The sequence below is a fragment of the Convolutriloba macropyga genome, chromosome 10, assembly GCF_964194025.1.
Source record: "Convolutriloba macropyga chromosome 10, txConMacr16.3, whole genome shotgun sequence".
Lineage (NCBI taxonomy): Eukaryota > Metazoa > Xenacoelomorpha > Acoela > Convolutidae > Convolutriloba > Convolutriloba macropyga.
This window is the reverse complement of record NC_134477.1, coordinates 49,194,468-49,217,372: the sequence shown is the minus strand read 5'-3', so window position 1 is coordinate 49,217,372 and position 22,905 is coordinate 49,194,468. Positions and strand designations below refer to the sequence as shown.

The 22,905-nt window shown below is 39.8% G+C and overlaps 1 protein-coding gene across 2 annotated transcripts in view; it reads left to right on the top strand.

Annotated features, from left to right (window-relative positions):
• Positions 1-1,331: 1,331 nt before the first annotated feature.
• The window catches only part of LOC142348180 (uncharacterized), a 46,053-nt gene continuing 24,479 nt past the window's right edge, over positions 1,332-22,905 (top strand). The window contains exons 1-2 of one of the 2 annotated variants that reach the window (XM_075399422.1): positions 1,332-1,939; positions 2,601-2,887. In XM_075399422.1, coding sequence (XP_075255537.1) covers positions 1,357-1,939; positions 2,601-2,887 — 870 coding nt within the window. In that variant the 5' untranslated portion in view covers positions 1,332-1,356. Of the gene's footprint in view, positions 1,940-2,351; positions 2,888-22,905 lie in introns of both variants that reach the window. The other variant, XM_075399421.1, reaches the window with a different exon arrangement.

Genomic DNA, 22,905 nt, shown 5'->3' with positions numbered 1-22,905 from the left:
CAGGTAGATGATCGATCGCGAAATCAAAAGGTAGTAGTCTATCTACCCAACGTGTTAGACGACTATTGTAGGATTTGTTAGCTCTATTTTCTCTCATTATTGAAAGTAAAGCTCTATGATCATTTATTACGTTGAATGATTCTTTTGAGAAATCAAGGTTTTAACCTGGGATATAGGAACAGTTTGGGGAGGGGAGAGGAGGGTTTGGGCTAAAGAGATGAGTACGATCCTTGTATGATTACTGGGAAATCATACATGACCACCAAGAAATTATAAATGACCTTAGTATGATTACCAAGGATCATACATATATCTTTCATAAATCTTTTTTAATTCATATTTTTCGGTAAGACATCAACTATGTGACTCCCCAGCATCACTTTGTGATCCGCCAAAAAAACCTAAGGTGCAATATAATTTGCAAAGATGGGCACAAAATAAAAGAGTATGTCCAAATATATAACTAATAAATTGATACTCTCTGAAGCCAGCTATTAGCTATAAAACCTTATTTATAAGAAACATAAACAAAAATTTGCTTATATCCTCAAAATCGTTTTGTGAAATTGTTCAAAGTGCAGAGTTTATTCTTTTTAGCGCACACAATGAATCAAATGGGGGAGTGCACATCCGATACAATAATTTAATATGTCCTCTGACTACATTATACGAGAATTTGTGGCACCAGTCAATGTTTTATGTGTTATATATGACCTTGTATGATTTGCAAGAAATACTTTCAATTTCGATAGAAAATGACGTTTAAACAAATTTTAGCTTAAAAATTGTTTATATGATTCCTCTATGATTTCAGGAAATCATATATGACCCCTTTCATGACTACCAAGAGTTCATACAAATTATATATGACCTAGTATGATTACTAGGAATCATATATGACCTAGTATGAGTACTAAGAATTTTGTATTATGAGCAACCCGGGAATCTGGCTATAACTTTACATGAAAAATTTGATAATGGAATACTGAAGTTTTGATTAGAAGCCTGTGTCATTTTAGAGCTGGTGCTGGTTTTCGCATTTTTAAATATTGGCAAGAACAAGTGAAGTAAAATTATATGCTATATATTTAATGGACAAATGTTGAATATTCGAATGCATGCCCAACTCATCTAACGGATAATCTTTAGACAATCAACACAACGATGTCACAAAATGAGAGTTTTGATCTCAAGGAAAAACTCTTCTTTATCCGACTTACAAACAGTTTAGACGCGTCAGTCGACAATAATACTTCTTTGCTTTACTTTGCTTCTGATAAGCACAATTTTGATTAAATAAGCTTCTTTAGCTTCAGTGGTAACTTGCTGTGCAGTGGTATAATAACTTGCGTCACTATGAGTACCTATGGAAAACATTATCCTAACAGACATCATGATTGCTGCAACTGTAAAAGGAAAAGAGCTCTGCGTCGTCAAACTGCAAGTCGCTCAATCACTGATACCAAATTTGGAATAGGGTTAGCGGAAGTTGATGAAAATGAAGAAATTTCAATTACAACTGACCAAGAAGAAGATGTGAAAACATCCGAACGAATTATGAAAAGATCTCTTTCTCGTTTAAGAGATGCTGCAGTTCCTCAAGTTGGCAGTACTCGAAAAAGAGTTCGAATATTCTGGATAGTAATTTATTTGGGATTGTTTCTTTTCTTTTCTTTTTCCTTTGCCAATCTTGTTGACAAATATTTCAAATACCCAACAAGCATGAGTTTGATTGTAGAAACTAGATCCCAATTACCTTTCCCAGCTGTGACAGTTTGCAATGAGAACCCTGTCAGGAAGTCGCTGATCGGAAGACTTAAAAAATTTTATGATCTTGTAATTTTGGATAAGTATATTACAACTTTGGTGGACTTCAAAGCCCAGAACCTTAAAAGTGATCTGGACTCCGACAACGAGGATACAAAGCAATGCCCTGTTGGTAAGTTTGTGTTCATCTTCAATCATAAAATTCAAATTTACAATTAATTTTTCAAGACACCTTGAGAGTGTCTATTAAACACTGGTGGTAAGATAACCCGCTCGAAACAACCGCTGTCAGGCAATACATTTTTTGTTTAAACTCAGCGTCGTTTAAAATCGAACAAACTTTACACTAACTAGCGGTAAGCACTGAATAACTCTACTTTTGAGAGAAGTGGTCAAATTGTATGCCCTCGGCAGCTGTTAACGCATTACCCAATTTGATTAACGCAATCGAAACAGGCTCAATTTAGAGAAAAAAGCTGCAGCTAGACATCCAGCGGCGGACCTGCATGAAAAGTGAGCAAGAATTTATGTTTTCTATGTATCGCAAACTCATATGTATCAAAAAGTGTTTATCATAATTCTAGGATACCACCAGTGCAAAAAGAGTAGGGACTGCATACCACCCGAATGGATATGCGATGGAAAGTTCCATTGTGGAGACAAAAGTGATGAAAAATTTAACCTTACGGAGTGTGCTAGTCTTCGACCACAGGAGGAAAAACCAACAAGCAATTTTGAACAATCTCAACTTTGTGTTTCGCCTTATATTGAATGCAGAAGTGCACAAAATTCCTCTCATATTATATGTGCTAAACAATGCGATGATATTGCAGAGTGTGCGAATGATATAGATGAGACAGAAGCTGAATCAGGCTGCGATCCACAGATTATTTTTGTTGGCAACTTCGAAGCAGAATTCTACCCTGCAAAAATTGACTGGAGGTGGCACGAGAGTTACGAAGCTAATACCAAGAGTGTGTGGGTTATTACTAATCCGAATGGTTTCATGCTTGATATCACAGTTGAAATCCAGGGCATTGAACCTTGTATGTATGGATCTAATATGTGTCGCGATGTGTTACAGATTTCTGAGGGAAATTGCACTGAATACTTGTCACAGGTCTCGATTTTTAAATTCTCAATGCCCTTTACCACTGAGTGACTCGAATTTTCCAGGGAATTTTCTATAGTCTTCTAAACCAATGAGCTTTTGAGACCAAATGACAAAGACTTTTTTTCTGTGGAAGACTCCTTCCGACAGCTACCGCCACTTTCAATAACATGGATAACATTTTTTAGACTCTACTAGGACCCAGGTTAGTAACTTTAACACCTGCATCCCTTGCTTCTCTTTCATATTGTTCTGGAGACTAGTCAATTGTCAGACAAATTTTAATGTCCAGCGGGTGAAGTTCATCTAAAAAAATCACTTGTCGTAGTTCTGGCTGCCCCGGGTCGAATGTCCTACCTAAAATCCTCCCATTTTGTTGTGAGAATGGGGGGAGGGGGTGATTTGTCTATGGGGGCAAATTGATGTAAGAGTGAGGGGTAATTTGGTCTGAGGGGATAAAATGATGTAAGAGTTGAGCTGCAATGGGAGGACTTTTTAGGAATTACCTCCTGACTAAAATTGCCATAAAAGAGTGGGCTGCAATAGGCTGCAATGCGAAGGAGGATTTTTAGGAATTACCCCCTGACAAAAATTGCCATTTGAAAGTGGGCTGCAACGGGCTGAAAGGGGAGAACTTTTGAGGAATTACCGCATGACTAAAATTTCCGTTTAAGTGTGGGCTGCAGTTGCCTGCAAAGGGAGGACTTTTGAGGAGTTCCTTCTTGACTAAAATTGCCATGTAGTAGTTGGCTGCAATGGGCTGCAATGGGAAGACTTTTGAGGAATTACCCCTGACTAAAGTTGCCATGTAAGAGGTGCAATGGGAGGATATTTGAGGACTAGTTCCGATCCCCCGACTAAAATAGTGCAAGAGTGAGGAGGTAATTTATTCAGACAGGGTGAAACGATGCGAGATTTGAGCTGCCAGGGGGCTAAATTGATTTGTTCGGAGACGGTATAGTGATTTAAGAGTGTTGGGATATTTTTTCAAAGGGGGTAAAGTCATGTAAAAAAGGGGGGGTGAGTTTATTCAGTGGGTGAAAAATTATGAAAGGTTTGGGCTGCCAAGAGGGTCTAAAAGTTGTGAAAGTGAGGCGGTAATTTGTTAAGAGGGTGTAAAAAGATGTAAGACTGAAGGGTTATTTTGGTCAGATTGGGTAAATTGATATTAGAGTCGGGCTGCCAAGAGGGCTAATTTGACGTAGGAGAGAGGGGAAAATCTATTGAGAGGGGACAATTCTAACAAGTATTATATATATATATATATATATATATATATATATATATATATATATATATATATATATATGTATATATATATATATTATATATATATATATATATATATGCAAATATATATATATATATATATATATATATATATAAATCTACTTATATATATTTATATATATATATATAAATATATATATATATATATATATATATATATATATAAATATATTTATATATATGTACCGGTACAGTTGGACAAGCATTGATGCTCGGGTGAAGGAGATCCAGCTCGGGAGAAGTAGATTGAAGCTAAGGAGATTCAGCTGAGGGTACAGAGGTTTTGGGTTCAAGAATGGCAGTCTTTAGGTATGGGGGCTAATACAAAATAAGATTAGTGCTTCTAAGGGGAATGAATTGATGTAAGAGTGAGGGGGTAAAATTATGTAGGCGCTGGGCCACCAAGGGGGTAAAATAGAGTAGGAGTGAAAGGATAGTTATTTCAGAGGTGATAAAATGTTGTAAGAGTGGGCCTGCAATGTGAAGATTTTTTTAAGGAAATTGCAGCTCAAAGTTCTTAGAATTTTTGAGCGTCAACAGAGGGGACAAAATGCTGTAAGATTGAGGTGGCAAAAAACGAAATAACCATCCCCCCACACTTACATCTCTTTGGTCTGTCAAGAGGGGAACAAAGATGTGTTTGTTCGAGGGTACTTTCTCCAGTACTCCTGAACTCTTGCATCACTTTACTCCCCTTGAAAGGCCAAAAAAATTAAGAGTGTGGGTTTAATTTGATTTTACCCCTCACTCTTACACCATTTTACCCCCGATGTAAGATTTTACCCCTCGTAAGATTTTTGAACTGCATCATTTGGGACGGAAAGTTTCGACCCCAGACAGTAGTAAGTGAATGAAAGGTGACTGGATATCACATATAAATCACTGCTACTGTATCATATTAAAAAAGGCGTGGAACAAATAGTAGTAATTTTAGCTTTCAACAATCAGTGTGACACCTAGTAATGATTCAAACACTCCTGAAAGTTTAGAAAAGGCGTTACTCATAGCAAAATTAAACCTAAACTAAAAGTTAGTGATTAGGTCGGAAATGCTGATGAACGTAATATCTTTTCACAACAATAAAAATTTAACTGTTATGAAAATCAATTAAAATTATTGAATAAAACCAACTGAGAAAGCTCAGACGAAAGACGTAAATGAAATAGAACACGAAAAGAAAACAAAATGAAAACAATAAACTCAAATAGCTGTTGAACCAGAAAACCAACTAGTCAAAATTTACTTAAGTAAATCACATCCTCACCTCCTAGAAAGCAGCAAAAATAGCAACTGAAAAACTACCAATCTACGTATCGGCGCAATGGCTCAAGAAATTAAACTATGACAATGCGCTAGAATACTGATTAGGCAAAAAAGATTCAAGGTATCTGTAAGCCGTGTTTCGTGACGTCACTAAACCACAACCTGTAAAAATCCAAACACCGGCCACCAAAATACTAAAAATACTAGCAAAATCAAACCTACAAAAGTAGAATTTAAATTTTACGTCAGAAAACAAGGAAACAAGTCAGCTGTAACTATAGAACAAACCAGAACAAATCAAATCCAGATTGGAGCAAAACCAAACCATCTTTTATTCATACAATTGCACTTTAAATTGGAACAGCAATTCAGTAAAAGTTTTAATTTTACAATATAGTGCCTGTAAATTGGCTGAAGTCAACAATTAAAGATGGAGACAACACGTATCTCGGGAGTCAATTAATTGATACCCTAGAAAAGAACACGACTAAAACAATCAGCTTTTGTTAAATCATAAACAACCGAGCTAACGAACTATGATTGTGTGTTATGCGCCCACAAACGAAGCTGAATACTTAGCGAAAGAGAAATTTTGGGTATCAGGTGAGCAGCTTGGTATCCGGTTTCAAACATTGGAAGAGAGTCTGCCTCGTCGGTGACTTCAATGAGAAGCATGGTCAACAGTCTGATGCCACCGTGCCTTGCCGAGGCCCCTTTGGAATGGGCGAGATTGATAACTCAGAAAAATTGTTGACTTTTTGTGTCTCCCATGACCTGTTGATTGGTGGAATGGGATTTCGACACCTCTTAGTGCACCGGTATGCATTTAACCCATCTGACCAACCGATGCAAAAGAAGTTGTTAGATCATATCCTTTTTGGTTCGAGGCTCAGGAGTTGTTTGCACAAGGTTAGGACAAGGAGACGGAAGATGATCACGAAATGGTCATTGCTGAAGTGCGATTCAAAGTAGTGACCCAGAAGCCACGTAGACAACCAAATGTCTGCTCTGCCAGGTTGCGTGATGAGGTCACGCGTGAAGCCTTCTGCGCAGAAATGGAACAATATCTTGTTGAGAGCGAGATTTTTGGAGGCGTTGAACAATCTTGGGTAAGTTTTCAAACGGCTCTGAACGCAGCGGCAACAAAACTACTCATTCTCGAAAAGCTTGTGAACAAACCCTGGATTAAAGTTGAAACGCTAGTTTTGACTAGGAAACGGGCGGAATTACAGTTGAGGAAACATAGTTGCGCGGTGGTGTTGATAGAGTTTTCTAATTGCTGCAAAGAAGTAAAAAAACGTTAAGATCTGACAAAAGACAGTGGTTGAAAGACAAAGGAGAAACGATACAAGACATTTTAGACAAAGAAGGCCCAGAAGAAGTGTTTTGGGAGTCAAAACAGTTATACCAGAAGTAGAGTTTTCAACAAATTAAATTAGTTGCAACCACAGGGGAGCCTCTGAAAACAAAAGAAGAATAATTCGAACGTTGGAGCGATCACTTTAAGCATCTTTTAAATCCTGCAACAACAAGCAGCAGTTCTGTATTGAGCATAGATGAAGCGTCCGGGAGTCTCGAAGTAGATCTTGGTCCAATTCGGTTTTATAGAGTTCTAAATGTTGTTCTTAAACTGAACAAACTGCAAAGCAATTGTACCAGACGACAAATCTGCCGAACTGCTAAAGTCGCGTAACTGAATCGCTGAAAGGTTTTGGAACTTTGTCAACAAGTGCTGGACTTAGGTCTGGAAGTTAGCAGAAGTTGTCGCCCTATACAAAAGCATAGGAAAATGACCTGATTGTTGGAACTGTTGTAGAATTTCACTCCTCTCAGTCTCTGGAAAAGTTTTAGCATCAGTCATCCTGAACAGATGCAAAGATGCACTTGATCAAGTGCTAAGAGAAGAACAATTTGGCCTCTGAAGGAGCAGAAGCTACACTGACCAAGTGTTTGCGTTGAAGCAAATACAAGAGAAATGCATGGCCTTTCAAATGAATGTTAGTTTTGGCTTCATCCATTTCCGCGGTGCTTTCAATTCGGTGGACCGCGAGATGATAAGCAAGATAAGGAAACAATACAGGCTTCAGCGGTTGCTGAACTCGTAACAGAAAGCAGCGAAGAGAGGTTAGTGGTTGCTGATCTAGTGTCTACGGCGAATAACAGATCATCTGCTGTCGCGGATGACGAGAGTTGTGTATGTTCGAAATGCTAAAGCCGCTTAACGGAATCAACGAATGGCTTTAGGACTTTGGCAACAAGTGCTGGACTGATAGAAATCTTCCACAAGACTGGAATTTAGCAGAATTTCTCGCCATATACAAAAGCATAGGAAAATGACCTCATTGTTTGAACTATCGTGGAGCTTTACTCTTCTCGGTCTCTGGAAAAGTTTTAGCATCAGTCATCCTGAAGAGATGCAAAAAAATACTTGATCAAGTGCTAAGAGAAGAAAAATGTGGCTTCCGAAAGGGCAGAAGTTACACTGGCCAATTGTTTGCGTTGAGGCAAATACTAGAGAAATGCATGGCCTTTCAAGTGAATGTCAGTTTTTGCTTCACTTATTTCCGCGCTGCTTTCAATTCGGTGGACCGCGAGATTATGTACAAGATAGGGAAACATTACGGGTTCCACAAAAAAATGTGAAAGTCATTAGCAACAGTTACGAAGGCTTCAAGTGCAGCATCAAGTCAGAGAGCGAGAAAGGTCAGATGTTAAACGTAAAAACTGCTGTTCGCTAGGGTGATGTGTGGTCGCCTATTCTCTTTGGCCTTGAGATAAACTATGTGTTGGTTGTTTAAGTTCTTGGGACTCTCATTGAGGAAGAAAAGCAATCACGACTACTCTTGAGGACGGAGCTGCTGGTGGTCAAGAAGAAAAATGTGGGCTGGTTCGAGACGCTAGGCGTTGAGAAACTGAGATTATTGAAAATTTCAGCGGTTGCTGAACCCGGGACAGTAAGTAGCGAAGAGAGATCAGTGGTTGCTCATCTAGTGTCTACGGCGAATAACAGATCGTCTGCTGTCGCGGATGACGAGAGTTGTGTATGTTCAGGTTGTAAACGTCTTTTCGACACTGCAAGAGGCCGCCAAGTGCATGAAACCAAAATCTGCCAGTCTAAGAAGTGGAAGAGTTTCAAAGACAGCGTGTCAAAATTTGTTGGGCTAGAGAGAAGCCTCACGTATCAGAAGTGCAAAGCTTAAACTGAAAAAACGGCAAAGCAAGTGGACCAGACAACAATTCTGCCGAAATGCTAAAGTTGCTTAAAGAAATCAATGAATGGCTTTGGGACTTTGGCAACAATTGCTGGACTGAAGGAAATCTTCCACAAGACTGGAATTTAGCAGAAGTTGTCGCCATATACAAAAGCATAGGAAAATGACCCCATTGTTGGAACTATCGTGGAACTTCACTCTTCTCGGTCTCTGGAAAAGTTTTTGCATCAGTCATCCTGAACAGATGGACACATGCACTTGATCAAGTGCTAAGAGAAGAACAATGTGGCCTCCGAAAGAGCAGTAGCTACACTGACCAGGTGTTTGCGTTGAGACAAATACAAGACAAATGCATGGCGTTTCAATTGAATGTTAGTTTTGGCTTCATTCATTTCCGCGCTGCTTTCAATTCGGTGGACCGCGAGATGACAAACAAGATAAGGAAACAAAACAGGCTTCCACAAAAAGTGATGAACGTCATTAGCAACAGTTACGAAGGCTTCAAGTGCAGCATTAAGTCAGAGGGCGAGAAAGGTCAGATGTTTGACGTAAGAAGCTGCTGTTCGCTAGGTGATTTGTGATCGCCTATTCTCTGTGGACTTGTGATAAACTATGTGTTGGTTGTTTAAGTTCTAGGAGAAATCGAAATCGGATGCTGTGTTGCAAATCTTGACATCGCCGATGATGTTTCCCTATTGGGAGTCTCTTATTCCGAAGATAAAGCAAATATACACAGAAATGGGTTTTTAGCCCAGGCTGTTGGCCTAAAGATGAAAGCTGGGAAGACAAAGAATATGGATGTTAAATGCAAAAAACCCTGACCCATTGCTCATATGAACGTGGAAGTTATCACAGGAAAACACAAAGGCCGTGTTGGTAGTCTCATTGAGGACGAAAAACAATCACGACTACTCATTGGCACGGAGGTGCTGGTGGGCAAGAAGAAGAATGCGGGACAGTTCGAGACGCTAGGTTTTGAGAAACTGAGAATGAAATTTTCAGCGGTTGCTGAACTCGTAACAGAAAGCAGCGAAGAGAGGTTAGTGGTTGCTGATCTAGTGTCTACGGCGAATAACAGATCATCTGCTGTCGCGGATGACGAGAGTTGTGTATGTTCAGGTTGTAAACGTCTTTTCGACACTGCAAGAGGCCGTCAAGAGCATGAAACCAAATTCTGCAAACCTAAGAAGTTGAAGAGTTTCAAAGACAGCGTGTCAAAACTTGTTGCGCTAGAGAGAAGCCTCACTTATCAGAAGTGAAAAGCTTGAACTGAAAAAACGGCAAAGAAAGTGGACCAGACCACAATTCTGCCGAAAAGCTAAAGCCGCTTAACGGAATCAACGAATGGCTTTAGGACTTTGGCAACAAGTGCTGGACTGATAGAAATCTTCCACAAGACTGGAATTTAGCAGAATTTCTCGCCATATACAAAAGCATAGGAAAATGACCTCATTGTTAGAACTATCGTGGAGCTTTACTCTTCTCGGTCTCTGGAAAAGTTTTTGCATCAGTCATCCTGAACAGATGCAAAGATGCACTTGATCAAGTGCTAAGAGGAGAACAATTTGGCCTCTGAAAGAGCAGAAGCTACACTGACCAAGTGTTTGCGTTGAAGCAAATACAAGAGAAATGCATGGCCTTTCAATTGAATGTTAGTTTTGGCTTCATCCATTTCCGCGGTGCTTTCAATTCGGTGGAACGCGAGATGATAAGCAAGATAAGGAAACAATACAGGCTTCCGAAAAAAGTTGTGAACGTCATTAGCAACAGTTACGAAGGCTTCAAGTGCAGCATTAAGTCAGAGGGAGAGAAAGGTCAGATGTTTGACGTAAGAAGCTGCTGTTCGCTAGGTGATTTGTGATCGCCTATTCTCTGTGGACTTGTGATAAACTATGTGTTGGTTGTTTGAGTTCTAGGAGAAATCGAAATCGGATGCTGTGTTGCAAATCTTGACATCGCCGATGATGTTTCCCTATTGGGCGTCTCTTATTCCGAAGATAAAGCAAATATACACAGAAATGGGTTTTTAGCCCAGGCTGTTGGCCTAAAGATGAAAGCTGGGAAGACAAAGAATATGGATGTTAAATGCAAAAAAACCCTGACCCATTGCTCATATGAACGTGGAAGTTATCACGGGAAAACACAAAGGCCGTGTTGGTAGTCTCATTGAGGACGAAAAACAATCACGACTACTCATTGGCACGGAAGTGTTGGTGGGCAAGAAGAAGAATGCGGGACAGTTCGAGACGCTATGTTTTGAGAAACTGAGACTGAAATTTTCAGCGGTTGCTGAACTCGTAACGGAAAGCAGCGAAGAGAGGTTAGTGGTTGCTGATCTAGTGTCTACGGCGAATAACAGATCATCTGCTGTCGCGGATGACGAGAGTTGTGTATGTTCGAAATGCTAAAGCCGCTTAACGGAATCAACGAATGGCTTTAGGACTTTGGCAACAAGTGCTGGACTGATAGAAATCTTCCACAAGACTGGAATTTAGCAGAATTTCTCGCCATATACAAAAGCATAGGAAAATGACCTCATTGTTTGAACTATCGTGGAGCTTTACTCTTCTCGGTCTCTGGAAAAGTTTTTGCATCAGTCATCCTGAACAGATGCAAAGATGCACTTGATCAAGTGCTAAGAGAAGAACAATTTGGCCTCTGAAGGAGCAGAAGCTACACTGACCAAGTGTTTGCGTTGAAGCAAATACAAGAGAAATGCATGGCCTTTCAAATGAATGTTAGTTTTGGCTTCATCCATTTCCGCGGTGCTTTCAATTCGGTGGAACGCGAGATGATAAGCAAGATAAGGAAACAATACAGGCTTCCGAAAAAAGTTGTGAACGTCATTAGCAACAGTTACGAAGGCTTCAAGTGCAGCATTAAGTCAGAGGGCGAGAAAGGTCATATGTTCGACGTAGAAAACTGCTGTTCGCTAGGTGATGTGTGATTGCCTATTCTCTTTGCACTTGTGATAAACTCTGTGTTGGTTATTTAAGTTCTAGGAGAAATCGAAATCGGATGCTGTGTTGCTAATCTTGACATCGCCGATGATGGTTCCCTATTGGGCGTCTGTTATTCCGAAGTTGAAGCAAATCTACACAGAAATGGGTTTTTAGCCCAGGCTGTTGGCCTAAAGATGAATGCTGGGAAGACAAAGAATGTGGGTGTTAAATGCGAAAAACCCTGACCCATTGCTCACATGAACGTGGAAGTTCTCACAGGAAAACACAAGGGCCGTGTTGGGAGTCTCATTGAGGACGAATAACAATCACGACTACTTATTGGCACGGAGGTGGTGGTAGGCAAGAAGAAGAATGCGGGATAGTTCGAGACGCTAAGTGTTGAGAAACTTAGACTGAAATTTTCAGCGGTTGCTGAACTCGTAACAGAAAGCAGCGAAGAGAGGTCAGTGGTTGCTGATCTAGTGTCTACGGCGAATAACAGATCCTCTGCTGTCGCGGATGACAAGAGTTGTGCATTTTCAGTTTGCAAACGTTATTTTGACACTGCAAGAGGTCGCCAAGTGCATGAAGCCAGATTCTGCAAGCCTAAGAAGTCGAAGAGGTTCAAAGACAGCTTGTCAATATTTGTTGGGCTAGAGAGAAGCCTCACTTATCAGAAGTGCACTAAGAAATACGCGACTGTGAAAAGTCGACGAGTTCACGAGTCACGATACTGCGGCAGGGAAAAACTTTGAAGATCTCGCATTTTCTCCTGCAATGTCCACGGTCAAGAAGGAGTGGAGCTCGAAAATGTAGAAATATTTCAGTTTTATCGGTTCTTTCATGAGCTTGCAATATGGTGACCTAAGGGAGATCAGTGTCAAGTTGGCGGAAGCGAGACAGCGATTAGCGAGATCAGCGATTCTGCGATGATCATGATTAAACGGTTGAAATGGTTTGACCATGTCCTGAAGATGAATCACGATCGTTAAATTCTCCAAGTTTTCACCTGGGAGCCGACAGAAAAATACAGTTATGCTGTACAAGCTCCATGGGGTCAACGCAAGACGTGACTGGATCGTTTTGAGGAGGACTGCTCAAGGAACAAAATGAGTTTCGTCGCATTACAACAGAAAGCCGAAAGAGAGTCTAAATTGCGCTTCAACAGTTTTTGTCAAACAGCATTTCCTGGATTAAAACAACTCAAATAATATTAAACTTACATGCATTTTTATAACTTTGTTTGAAACTTTTGCCATTGTTTCTTTATTTCTTTAGGAAATTTAGGTATTCATACAGTAGTAGCGGTAAAAGTAGTAGTAGTAGTAGTAGTAGTAGTAGTAGTAGTAGTAGTAGTAGTAGTAGTAGTAGGAGTAGTAGTAGTAGTAGTAGTAGTAGTAGTAGTAGTAGTAGTAGTAGTAGTAGTAGTAGTAGTAGTAGTAGTAGTAGTAGTAGTAGTAGTAGTATTAGGAGTAGTAGTAGTAGTAGTAGTAGTAGTAGTAGTAGTAGTAGTAGTAGTAGTAGTAATTGATCTCGGAGACCACAAGCTCTACCTGTCTGACTCGTGGTTGTCTGGTGTAAAGTCGAGACAAGGAGGAGTGGGTGTTGCTGTAAAGAAGTCATTGATAAACAGCATCGTAGAACAAGTGGCTCTAAGTGAACGTATTTGCTACGTCAAGTTCGCGGCTCGGAGGAGAGCCAATCTAGCTGTTGTTGTCTGCTACGCACCTATGAATGAAGCTAGTCTCCAAGAGAAGGACTTGTTTTGGAGTCAACTTTCAGACTTAGTTTCAAGTTTCAAACATAGGGAGCGTATTTGTGTCATCGGTGACCTCAATGCAGAGCCTGGACACCAGTTGAATGACACCATGAGCTGCAGAGGCCCGTTTGGAATGGGTGAAGAAAATGAAAACTTGGAAAAGTTGTTATCATTTTGCACTTCACACAAATTGCTCGTAGGTGGTACATGGTTCCAGCATCGACAAGTGCATCGGTACACCTACAGCCCTCCCGATCCGAGTTGTCGAAAAAAGATGCTGGATCACATTCTGTTTGCAGAGAGATACAGAGGATGTCTGACGAAAGTGAGGACCAGAAGAGGGAAAACCACAATTACCGATCATGAACTGGTCATTGCGGAAGTATCTATGAAACTTTTGTCTAAAAGGCCATGTTTCACGCCCAGAATCAGTTCTGCAAAGCTGCAAGATGAAACAACGCGTGACTTATTCACGCAGGAGGTCAAGTTACATCTTGATAAGAGCGGCGATTTCGAGAATACAGAGCAGTCTGGGGACAAATTTTGAAAAGCCCTGAACCAAGCAGCAGTGAAATGCCTCATTCCGGACAAGCGAGTGAACAAACCTTGGATTTCTCCAGATTCTCTGGAACTTATCCGGAAACGAGCTGGTCTACAGTTGAAGAAACACAGCAGCGCGGTGGCGTTGTTAGAGTTCACAAACTGCTGTAAGGAAGTCAGAAAAGCTCTGCGTGCAGACAAACGGGCATGGCTTGAACGCAAAGGCCAAGAAGTGCAGAGCTTTAAGAGGCAACTTGAAGGGGCAACTTGAAGGAGGTTTTTGGGGCATCACAGCAGATTTGCCGAAACTGGAGTCCCCAGTTGACCAAATTAGTTTCAAGCACTGGCGTCAACTTACGGACGAAACAGGAACGACTTGAACGCTGGACGGAACATTTTAGTCAACTCCTGAATCCCTCAACATCCAGTTGCAGTACGAGATTGGATCCCGAAGAAGCAGCTGAAAGCTTGTCGATTGACCTGAGCCCAATTCGATTTGAAGAAGTGCTTGAAGCTGTCCGCAGGTTGAAGAATGGCAAGGCAAGTGGACCCGATAACATTTCCTGTGAGATGTTGAAAGCACACAAGGGTATTGTCGAGTGGCTCTGGGACATCATAGATAAATGTTGGTCGACGGAAGTTCTGCCCGATGACTGGAAGGTAGCAGAAATTGTCCCATTATACAAGAGTAAAGGAAAGAGGTCAGAGTGTTCGAACCACCGAGGGATCTCTCTATTGTCAGTAGCAGGCAAAGTGTTCGCTTCAGTTATTCTCAATCGATGCAAAGATTCAGTGGATCGCGTCTTAAGGGAAGAGCAGTGCGGCTTCAGAAAAAGCAGAGGATGCTTCGACCAACTCTTTGCCCTGCGTCAAATAATAGAGAAATCAATGGCGTTTCAATTGGATATTAGCTTTTGTTTCATAGACTTTCGAGCGGCATTCGATTCTGTCGATCGTGAGCAGATGTACCAGATAATGAAACACTATGGTCTTCCGCAAAAAGTGATAAACATCATAAGAAACAGCTATGATGGATTCAAATGTCGAGTCAAAGCCGATGGTGAGAAAGGACGCTTATTTGATGTCAGAACGTGCGTTAGGCAGGGTGATGTGTGGTCCCCAATCCTATTCGGCCTTGTCATCAACTACATTTTGGCTAACTCGGTGTATGGAGGATTAGACATTGGAAGATTGGTGGCTGACTTAGATTTTGCTGATGATGTTGCTCTCGTGGGGGTCTCAGACAGTGAGGTGCAAGAAAACCTACATCGAATCGAGGCCCTTGCGGAAGCCGCTGGTCTGAAGATTAATGTGGCCAAAACAAAGAATATGGGCGTAAAATGCGAAAGCCCAAATGTTGTTGCAGTGCCTAGTATCCAACAGAACGTGGAGATACTCACTGGAACACATAAAGGCAAACTAGGACTCCTAGCAGAGACATCTAGCCAGTCACGACTAACCATCAGCACGGAGGTGCTGCTGGGAACGAAAAAGAAAGCGGGCTGGTTCGAAACACAAGATGGCCGGAAGCTAAGATTGAAAAGCTTAGCGGTGGCTAAGCCAGCGTTGATAGCTTCACAACAACAATCTGCGGTAGCAGATTCAGAGTCGCTAGAAAATGAGAGTCGGTCAGTGGTGGCTGACCAAGAGTCTTTAAGATGTCAGAATTGTCAGCGGCAATTCAGTACAGTTACCGGACGCAAAGTGCACCAAACAAGATTCTGCAAAGCCGGTTTGTCAAAGAATGTCGTCGACAAGTCAAAGTTCGAGCAACTAGAGGCGAGCCTTACCTGTGACAAGTGTGAAAGAAAGTTCAAAACAGTCAATGGCCGAAAAGTTCACCAATCGAGATACTGTGGCAAACCTAAAGCAGTTGCCACACGCGTGTTTTCCTGCAAAGTACAAGATGTTCTCGGAAACGAGTTTGAAAACATAGAAGCGTTCAAGTATCTCGGATCATATGTCAGCCTCAAGCATGGAGACCTGCAGGAAGTCAATTGCAAACTTGCAGAAGGTAGACAACGGTTTGCTAACTTCCAAAATCTCTGGAAGAGCAAGCAGCTCAGCGTGCACCTCAAGTGCAATTTGTACAAAGCACTCGTTTTATCAGCCGTGCTGTACAGCTCAGAGACTTGGACTCTTTCGAAATCAATGGAGAGAAAACTTGAGAGTTTCCACTGTGGTTGTCTTCGGAGAAAGTCTTCGTGTGTCATATCTGGAGAAAGCAACGAACGAAGAAATTATGTCAAGATCACGAATGCCCCAACTATCCACGATGATTATGCTCAAACGGATAAAATGGTACGGACACATCCAGAGAATGGAACCAGGAAGATTAGCCCGCAGTGCCTTCGATTGGGACCCACCCGATCAATACGTCCATGCTAGACGCGCTCCTGGGGGGCAACGGAAAACGTGGATGAGTCAAATCGAAGGAGACTGTGTACGAAATAAAGTATCGTTCACCAGATTGCAGGAGAAAGCAGCAACCGGGTCAAAGAATGCCTTCAACAATTTCGTCGTACAGCACTTCACAGAATAACCAAACAAATAACTCTTCTTGTTTTGTTTGTATTTGTTGCCATCCGTGCCTTTATTTCATATTTGGAATTAAAGTGTTGAAACAGTAGTAGTAGTAGTTGTAGTAGTAGTAGTAGTAGTAGTAGTAGTAGTAGTAGTAGTAGTAGTAGTAGTAGTAGTAGTAGTAGTAGTAGTAGTAGTAGTAGTAGTAGTAGTAGTAGTAGTAGTAGTAGTAGTAGTAGTAGTAGTAGTAGTAGTAGTAGGAGTAGTAGTAGTAGTAGTAGTAGTAGTAGTAGTAGTAGTAGTAGTAGTAGTAGTAGTAGTAGTAGTAGTAGTATTAGGAGTAGTAGTAGTAGTAGTAGTAGTAGTAGTAGTAGTAGTAGTAGTAGTAGTAGTAGTAGTAGTAGTAGTAGTAGTAGTAGTAGTAGTAGTAGTAGTAGCAGTAGTAGTAGTAGTAGTAGTAGTAGTAGTAGTAGTAGTAGTAGTAGTAGTAGTAGTAGTAGTAGCTGTAGCATTAGTAGTTGGAGTAAATGTAGTAGTAGTTTTTATTATAAATAATTAGTAGTAGCAAGAGTAGGAAAAGGATGTAGGTACAATTGGAATCTATTAGGAACATCCCAAATTACTAAAGACGAAAAACGTGCTCGTCTCATAAGGCGTATGAAAAGACTCTTATGGTCTTTCTAATTTCAGCTCAACCTACATTGTGCCTTCTGTAGTGTAACGCAAAGCATGTTTTTGCTTCTGGATTTCACTTTGACCCAATCTAACTTAATAAAAAAGTTTCGTGGAGGCATTGTGAAATCACGAGGAAAGCCAAAGTCTTCCAAGGAGTCCGCTTTTCTGCCTCAAAAAAGTTTACTTGCTCTCGTATGTTTATAGAGTAGTCATCATGTACTGCTCGTTAGATTTTACGATACTGAAAAACCACAAACCATTCAAAAGCCTACTATAATTCAGAAAAGCAATAGTTTATCATTTTAGATGTAAAATGGAACTGAATGGGAACAAGATGATTACTGTTAAGCTGATGGGAACAAGACGATTACTGTTAAACTACCTGGTTTTAGGTTGCTGAAAAGTTTTTGTTTTTTTTGTGGCGGGTTTCAACTTGGTTTTATTAATCGGATTGCTCTATTACAAAGCTCTTCAATCCGATGCTACTTCTATAATTAAAGAAGCAAAATAAAAACTCTGGTTTTTCAAAAAGAGCCAACTTGATGACCCACGACAAACTTTTTTCCAATTCAAATGTTTATGAAAAGAGTAGTGGTCAGCCCAGGAGAACAACTTGCTCGAGTTTATCTGGTTATGAGTAGTAAGTAAATACTTTCTCAAGAGAGGGGGGCTATCCTTCGATATTTAGACATGGGATAATAGGGGGTTATCCTAGACATAATAGAATTAAGGGGATTAGGCCGCCTTGAAACTCATTTTCCGTCATGCCAACCCTAGCGACGGTTGATTTGAAAGCTATTCACGAAATTTACAAGGAATTGAAAAAAGATTATTCTCAGTACGGTAAAAAGTTTCTTTATTTCTTGGCAACATGTCAGTACTTGGATCCTGATCTTGATTTGGATATTGCGATGAAAATGAGACCCTATGGCGGACTGATTGGTATTGATAATTATTCTCTGGACAAGTATTTCAAGTCTTACAAATTTTTGAGGTTACATGCTATACGTCACAACGCTTCAGGTTTTGTCTTTGATTATAGTGAAAAAAGGCCGGGCTATTCGTATTTCCTACCGTGTCCAGTGACAAACAAATGTCTTGGTCACGTGACAGGACTTGCCTTCTGTCTATATGTAAAAAATTTTAAAAGCAATTTATTCAGTTTGCTGGAATGTTGAAATCACGACTGATTGTTCTTGATTTTGAATGCTTTTGACATAAAATGTGGTTTTATAATCAAAGAACTTTTAAGCTGTCCTAAGCGGCAAAGAAATAAACACTGTGCAAGAAAAAAAGCTACATTTTTTTCCTGTGGCTAACGAATGAATCGAAGGTCCGAGAAAGCAGCACCGTCTCTACTTCAAGTGAACATGTCCCCAAATTTAGTGGTTTACAATTGTATAGCAAATGAAAATCAATTAACAGTTACCTTTGTCAAAGAGGAAAAAGTTGACAGTCGTGGTCAAACTGTACTGAGGAAACAGTAAATTGTCTGTACTGGAGCTGAAATAGCAGCCTCCAAGAAATATCTTTCGCTTTGGAGTATTTTCAATTGTACCATGTCTTTGGAAGAGAAAATGCGAAAGCTGAAACTAACCCCTTTACCTATGCCCAAGCCTGCAGTACCAGTTCTGATGTCACTGAGCAATAAGAGCCTTCCAGCTGAAATAAGACAGAGAATTGAGAAGAACAACGTACAGTTAATTGTTTTCAGAGACAAAACTGACAGAGTAAATGCAAACTACACCATTTCTTTTATCAGTGATAATCAAAACTCACAATTTGTATCTTATGAAATTTAAATAATGAAATAGCCAATATAACCTCTCTTTTTAAAAATTTATTTCTGAATGAGTAAAGTAGAGGATCAGTTAGATACGAGCGGGGCAATAACTGACTTGGTGTTTGATAAAAATCACCATGAAAGACGATCATGGAGGTTTTGTAATTCAAGGATACCACGATCAGAAGTTGTTTGTTTTACACAATCTTCCATTATAATTTTTCTCATTATTGTTTCTCTGGTCAAACTGGTCTACATTTTGATTTTCTCTTCTTTCTTGTACTGTTGGATATGCTCTTCCCAACCCAAAATTATCAACCCAATGCGATTAAAAACCCATAGAAATATTTGGTTTGGCAAAGTTAAGTCTTAATTGGAAACCAAGCCATCTTTTACAAAATATCACACAACTCGTTTACGATTTCCTAGACGTAAAGTAATAGTAAAAGACATAAAGGAAATTTGGTCCGTTGACTTGGCTTATGTGGATAAACTAGCAAAATACAACAGAAAGTTTAAATAGTTTTTGGTTGCGGCTTTCCAGATTCCTTCGTGTGGAGCACTAAGAAACAAAGTATGCAACGGAAACTGCCTCGGCCTTTAAAAAAATGACAAAAAACAAGCAACAACAAAAAGTGTGGGTTGATGATGGTACAGAGTTTCTTGGAGCCTGCAAAATCTTATGTAACAAACGAGGAATTTCCTTAAACAGCACTTATAGTAAAAAAAATCTGCATTCGCAGAGCAGAGCTTTCGATCACTAAAAAACATTTTCTACAAGTACCTTGAACAAAAGTGGACATACTCCTATATAGATAAACTGGATCAATTTGTGAAAACAATTCATTCACGAGTCAATCGAGTAACCAAGTTTGCTCCAAATAAAGTCACTAAAAAGGATGTTCCACAACTTTTCTCTTTGAGCGCTCAAAATATCAAGTTTCAGAGACCCCAATTTTACGTTGGAGATTTTGTTAGATTTGTCAAAAAGGACGAAGCCTTCAGGAAAGGGTATAAACAATCTTTCACCGACAAAGTTTTTGAAGTAGAAAGCTTAACAACCTTCAATCCACCAACGTATTCACTTATCGATGCAACAGTGAAAAAATTGAAGGTAAATTTTATCAACCAGAGTTACAGTTTGTTCGTGTAGAGAAAAATGAGTGAAAACCGTTGCACTGATGAATTCACTGTGCTTGTTTTTTTTCAATGATGCAATTCAACTCGCTGGGGACTGGAGAGTAGCTCTCAGTGAGATCATTTTCCTCAGTGAGCATATTGTAAATGGAGACATGGGAGTATATAGCTTAAAAGGTAGGAAGAGAGCCAGAAAAGGGCTATTGAGGCCAATATGATATCTCGTCCGTATAACGGGGAAAATTTGTCTATCATGACAGTAACTTATAACTCAGTGGTTGACATACTAACTACTACCAAACGAACTGTTGGACTACAAAACTTTTCATTCAGAGAGATCAAGAAAACTGGAAGTTTGAATTTTTGTTGGTTAAAAATGAAGGAATTACTTTTCCCAGTAGAGAAATTTTGAGAATTATCGGTTTTTCGTGCATTCCCGATGGCAGTGGAGTACACATAGGGTACAAAATGAAAAACGCAACATCAAACAGACTAATGAAGAGTGATGAAAACGCAGCATACTACGGAGAATTTCCCGTTGATCTTTGCTAAGGAAAGAACCTATTTTCAAATATACGAATATTATTGATTACCAGTACGTTGGTGATACAGAAGCCGCCCTGCTTCGAATCATTGATTCAAAACAACGTCTGAAAAATGGTAGTGTCTGCAAGCTTGAACCAACTCATCGAACTGTTTTTTCCATTTTACATTACAAAAAATTTTTATCAAACACTATACAATCAATTTCGATTGAGCTTCGCACAGAAACGGGAGAATTGGTTCCCTTTTCGAGAACTGGTAAAGTCATTTTAACCCTTCAGTTCAAAAAGTTTTCCAATTAGCATGAACTCTTATTACGCTTACTAATCAACATGCGTACCACATTTCTCTGGCTACTACAGGCAAAAAGGCAGCGGTTTTGGTACACTAGCTGCAAAATTTGGGCGGGTCGCTTTGCCCCTAGCTCGACGTTTCATTCTCCCTGCTGCGAAACGTATTGGAAAAGAGCTTTTAAGGCAAAGTGTTCCAGAGTTGTTAGACGTTGTCAGCAGTAAAAAATCACCCAGACAAGCACTCAAAATTACAATGAGCAACACTGTTAAAAAACAAACAGGGGGATATAGACTTCGGCAACAAAGAAAAACGATTAGGAGTTGCTCAAAAAAATCACCAAGAAAAACCTTAATCAAACAAAAGTTGAGCATTTCAAAACAAATTTCCGAAAAGAAGTCGGTCTGATTTCTTCTCTCAAGTTAAATATGATCGCTAACCTGTTACCAAACGAAGCAACCCATAGCTCTTTCGATCTGTTTGAGAAACCAGCGCTCTTGGTGACTTTTGATGCAAGTTTTTGTCGAAAATTGGGTCCTGATTATAGTCCTGATGGACCCATGTTAGAGTTCGAATTAACTGGTGACCGAAACAACTTTATAGATATATAAAAAATTTTTTTGGAAATCAAATGCAAAACTGTTCAGTCTTCGGGAACTGATATCAAAAATGACGGGTCAGCTGCTGCTGACACTGCTAGAACCGATGCTCCTTGCTTTTGCAATACTGTGTTACATTCACTCTTCCCTGACTGCTCAGTGTCAGCCAACGGGTTGAAAATCTCTAACGAAAGTGGAAATTACGCACACAAGAGTTTTATAAAAACTGAGTTCTCACATAGCAAAGATTTAATGAACACTTGGTTGGCATGTCAAGGCTTTTCTTACGAAGAAGATCCATCTGCAATTAAAGCAGGTGAAATTGATCGTAGAAAGAAACTCGGTCAGAGAGTCAGCAGAATGCATTTTTTATGGTAAAGTAGCGGTAGACTTTTTCACATGTGATAAACATCTGCTCAGTGGTGTAACTCTTTGTATTGCAATCAGAAGATCTATTGATGATTTTGTTATCATTTCGGATGAAGCTGCAAAACATTACAAGGTGAAAATTGTTGAAGCTTATTGTACGTTCGCAAGATGACATTGAATGACGAGGTCGTGTCTGCCATTGAAAAAACCTTGCTTACTAGCCCTGCTGTCTATCCCTACTTTGAAACTTTGACAAAGACGTCTTTGGCTTCAACTGGTCTGCAAAGTTGGAAGCAAGAGGATATTTTTGCACGAGAACCAATCCGAAGATTAGCAATTTGTCTCAATACGAACGAAGCTATTTTAGGCAACAACATGGAAAATCCGTTTCATTTTCAAAATTTTGACTTGCAACAGATATATATTTTTTGCAACGGGTTACCAGTGGCTGATAGCCCAATATCTACAACTGATAACAAACGGTTTATTTTAAAACAGTATCCGCCTTAGCCTATATTGATTAGGGGCACGGAATAAGTCTGTCAGACTATCCCAACCATTTTATGATGGTATTTATTCTGACTAGCGCCCAACAAGCTTCTCATGAATTTGTACACCCGGAGCTAACAAACTGTTCCATATCTATCAAGTTGAAGTATTAAGCGGCCTTACCAACCAATATTGAAATTTTATTATTGGAGAAAAAGCTAGTACAATTTTTGTTGATACTGCGCGACGAGTGTCAAAAAATTATATTCTAACAATTTGATGGAAGAAGATGATATTAATGGTTTAATTCAGAGATGTCAAAAGTTAAAGCACAAATTTCGAGGTGTATTTGCAGAAGAAAATTTTCCTTAAAAATTGAAATCAAACATTTTTTTAGTAGTAAACGCATCAAAATTTTAAAGTCCTGGCACGCACTGGCTCCTCATATGAAAAAAAGGACGACCAACTTCTGTTTGCTGACTCCCTTGGACGATCCTTGTCTTCTCACAAGAATATTTGTCAACGACAGTGAAACTTTGAAAAGAGTGGAATCAATTTTGAGTGGTCCTCATTCTGGTGCTTTTTGTCAGATTGTGGATATATTTGTGAGTG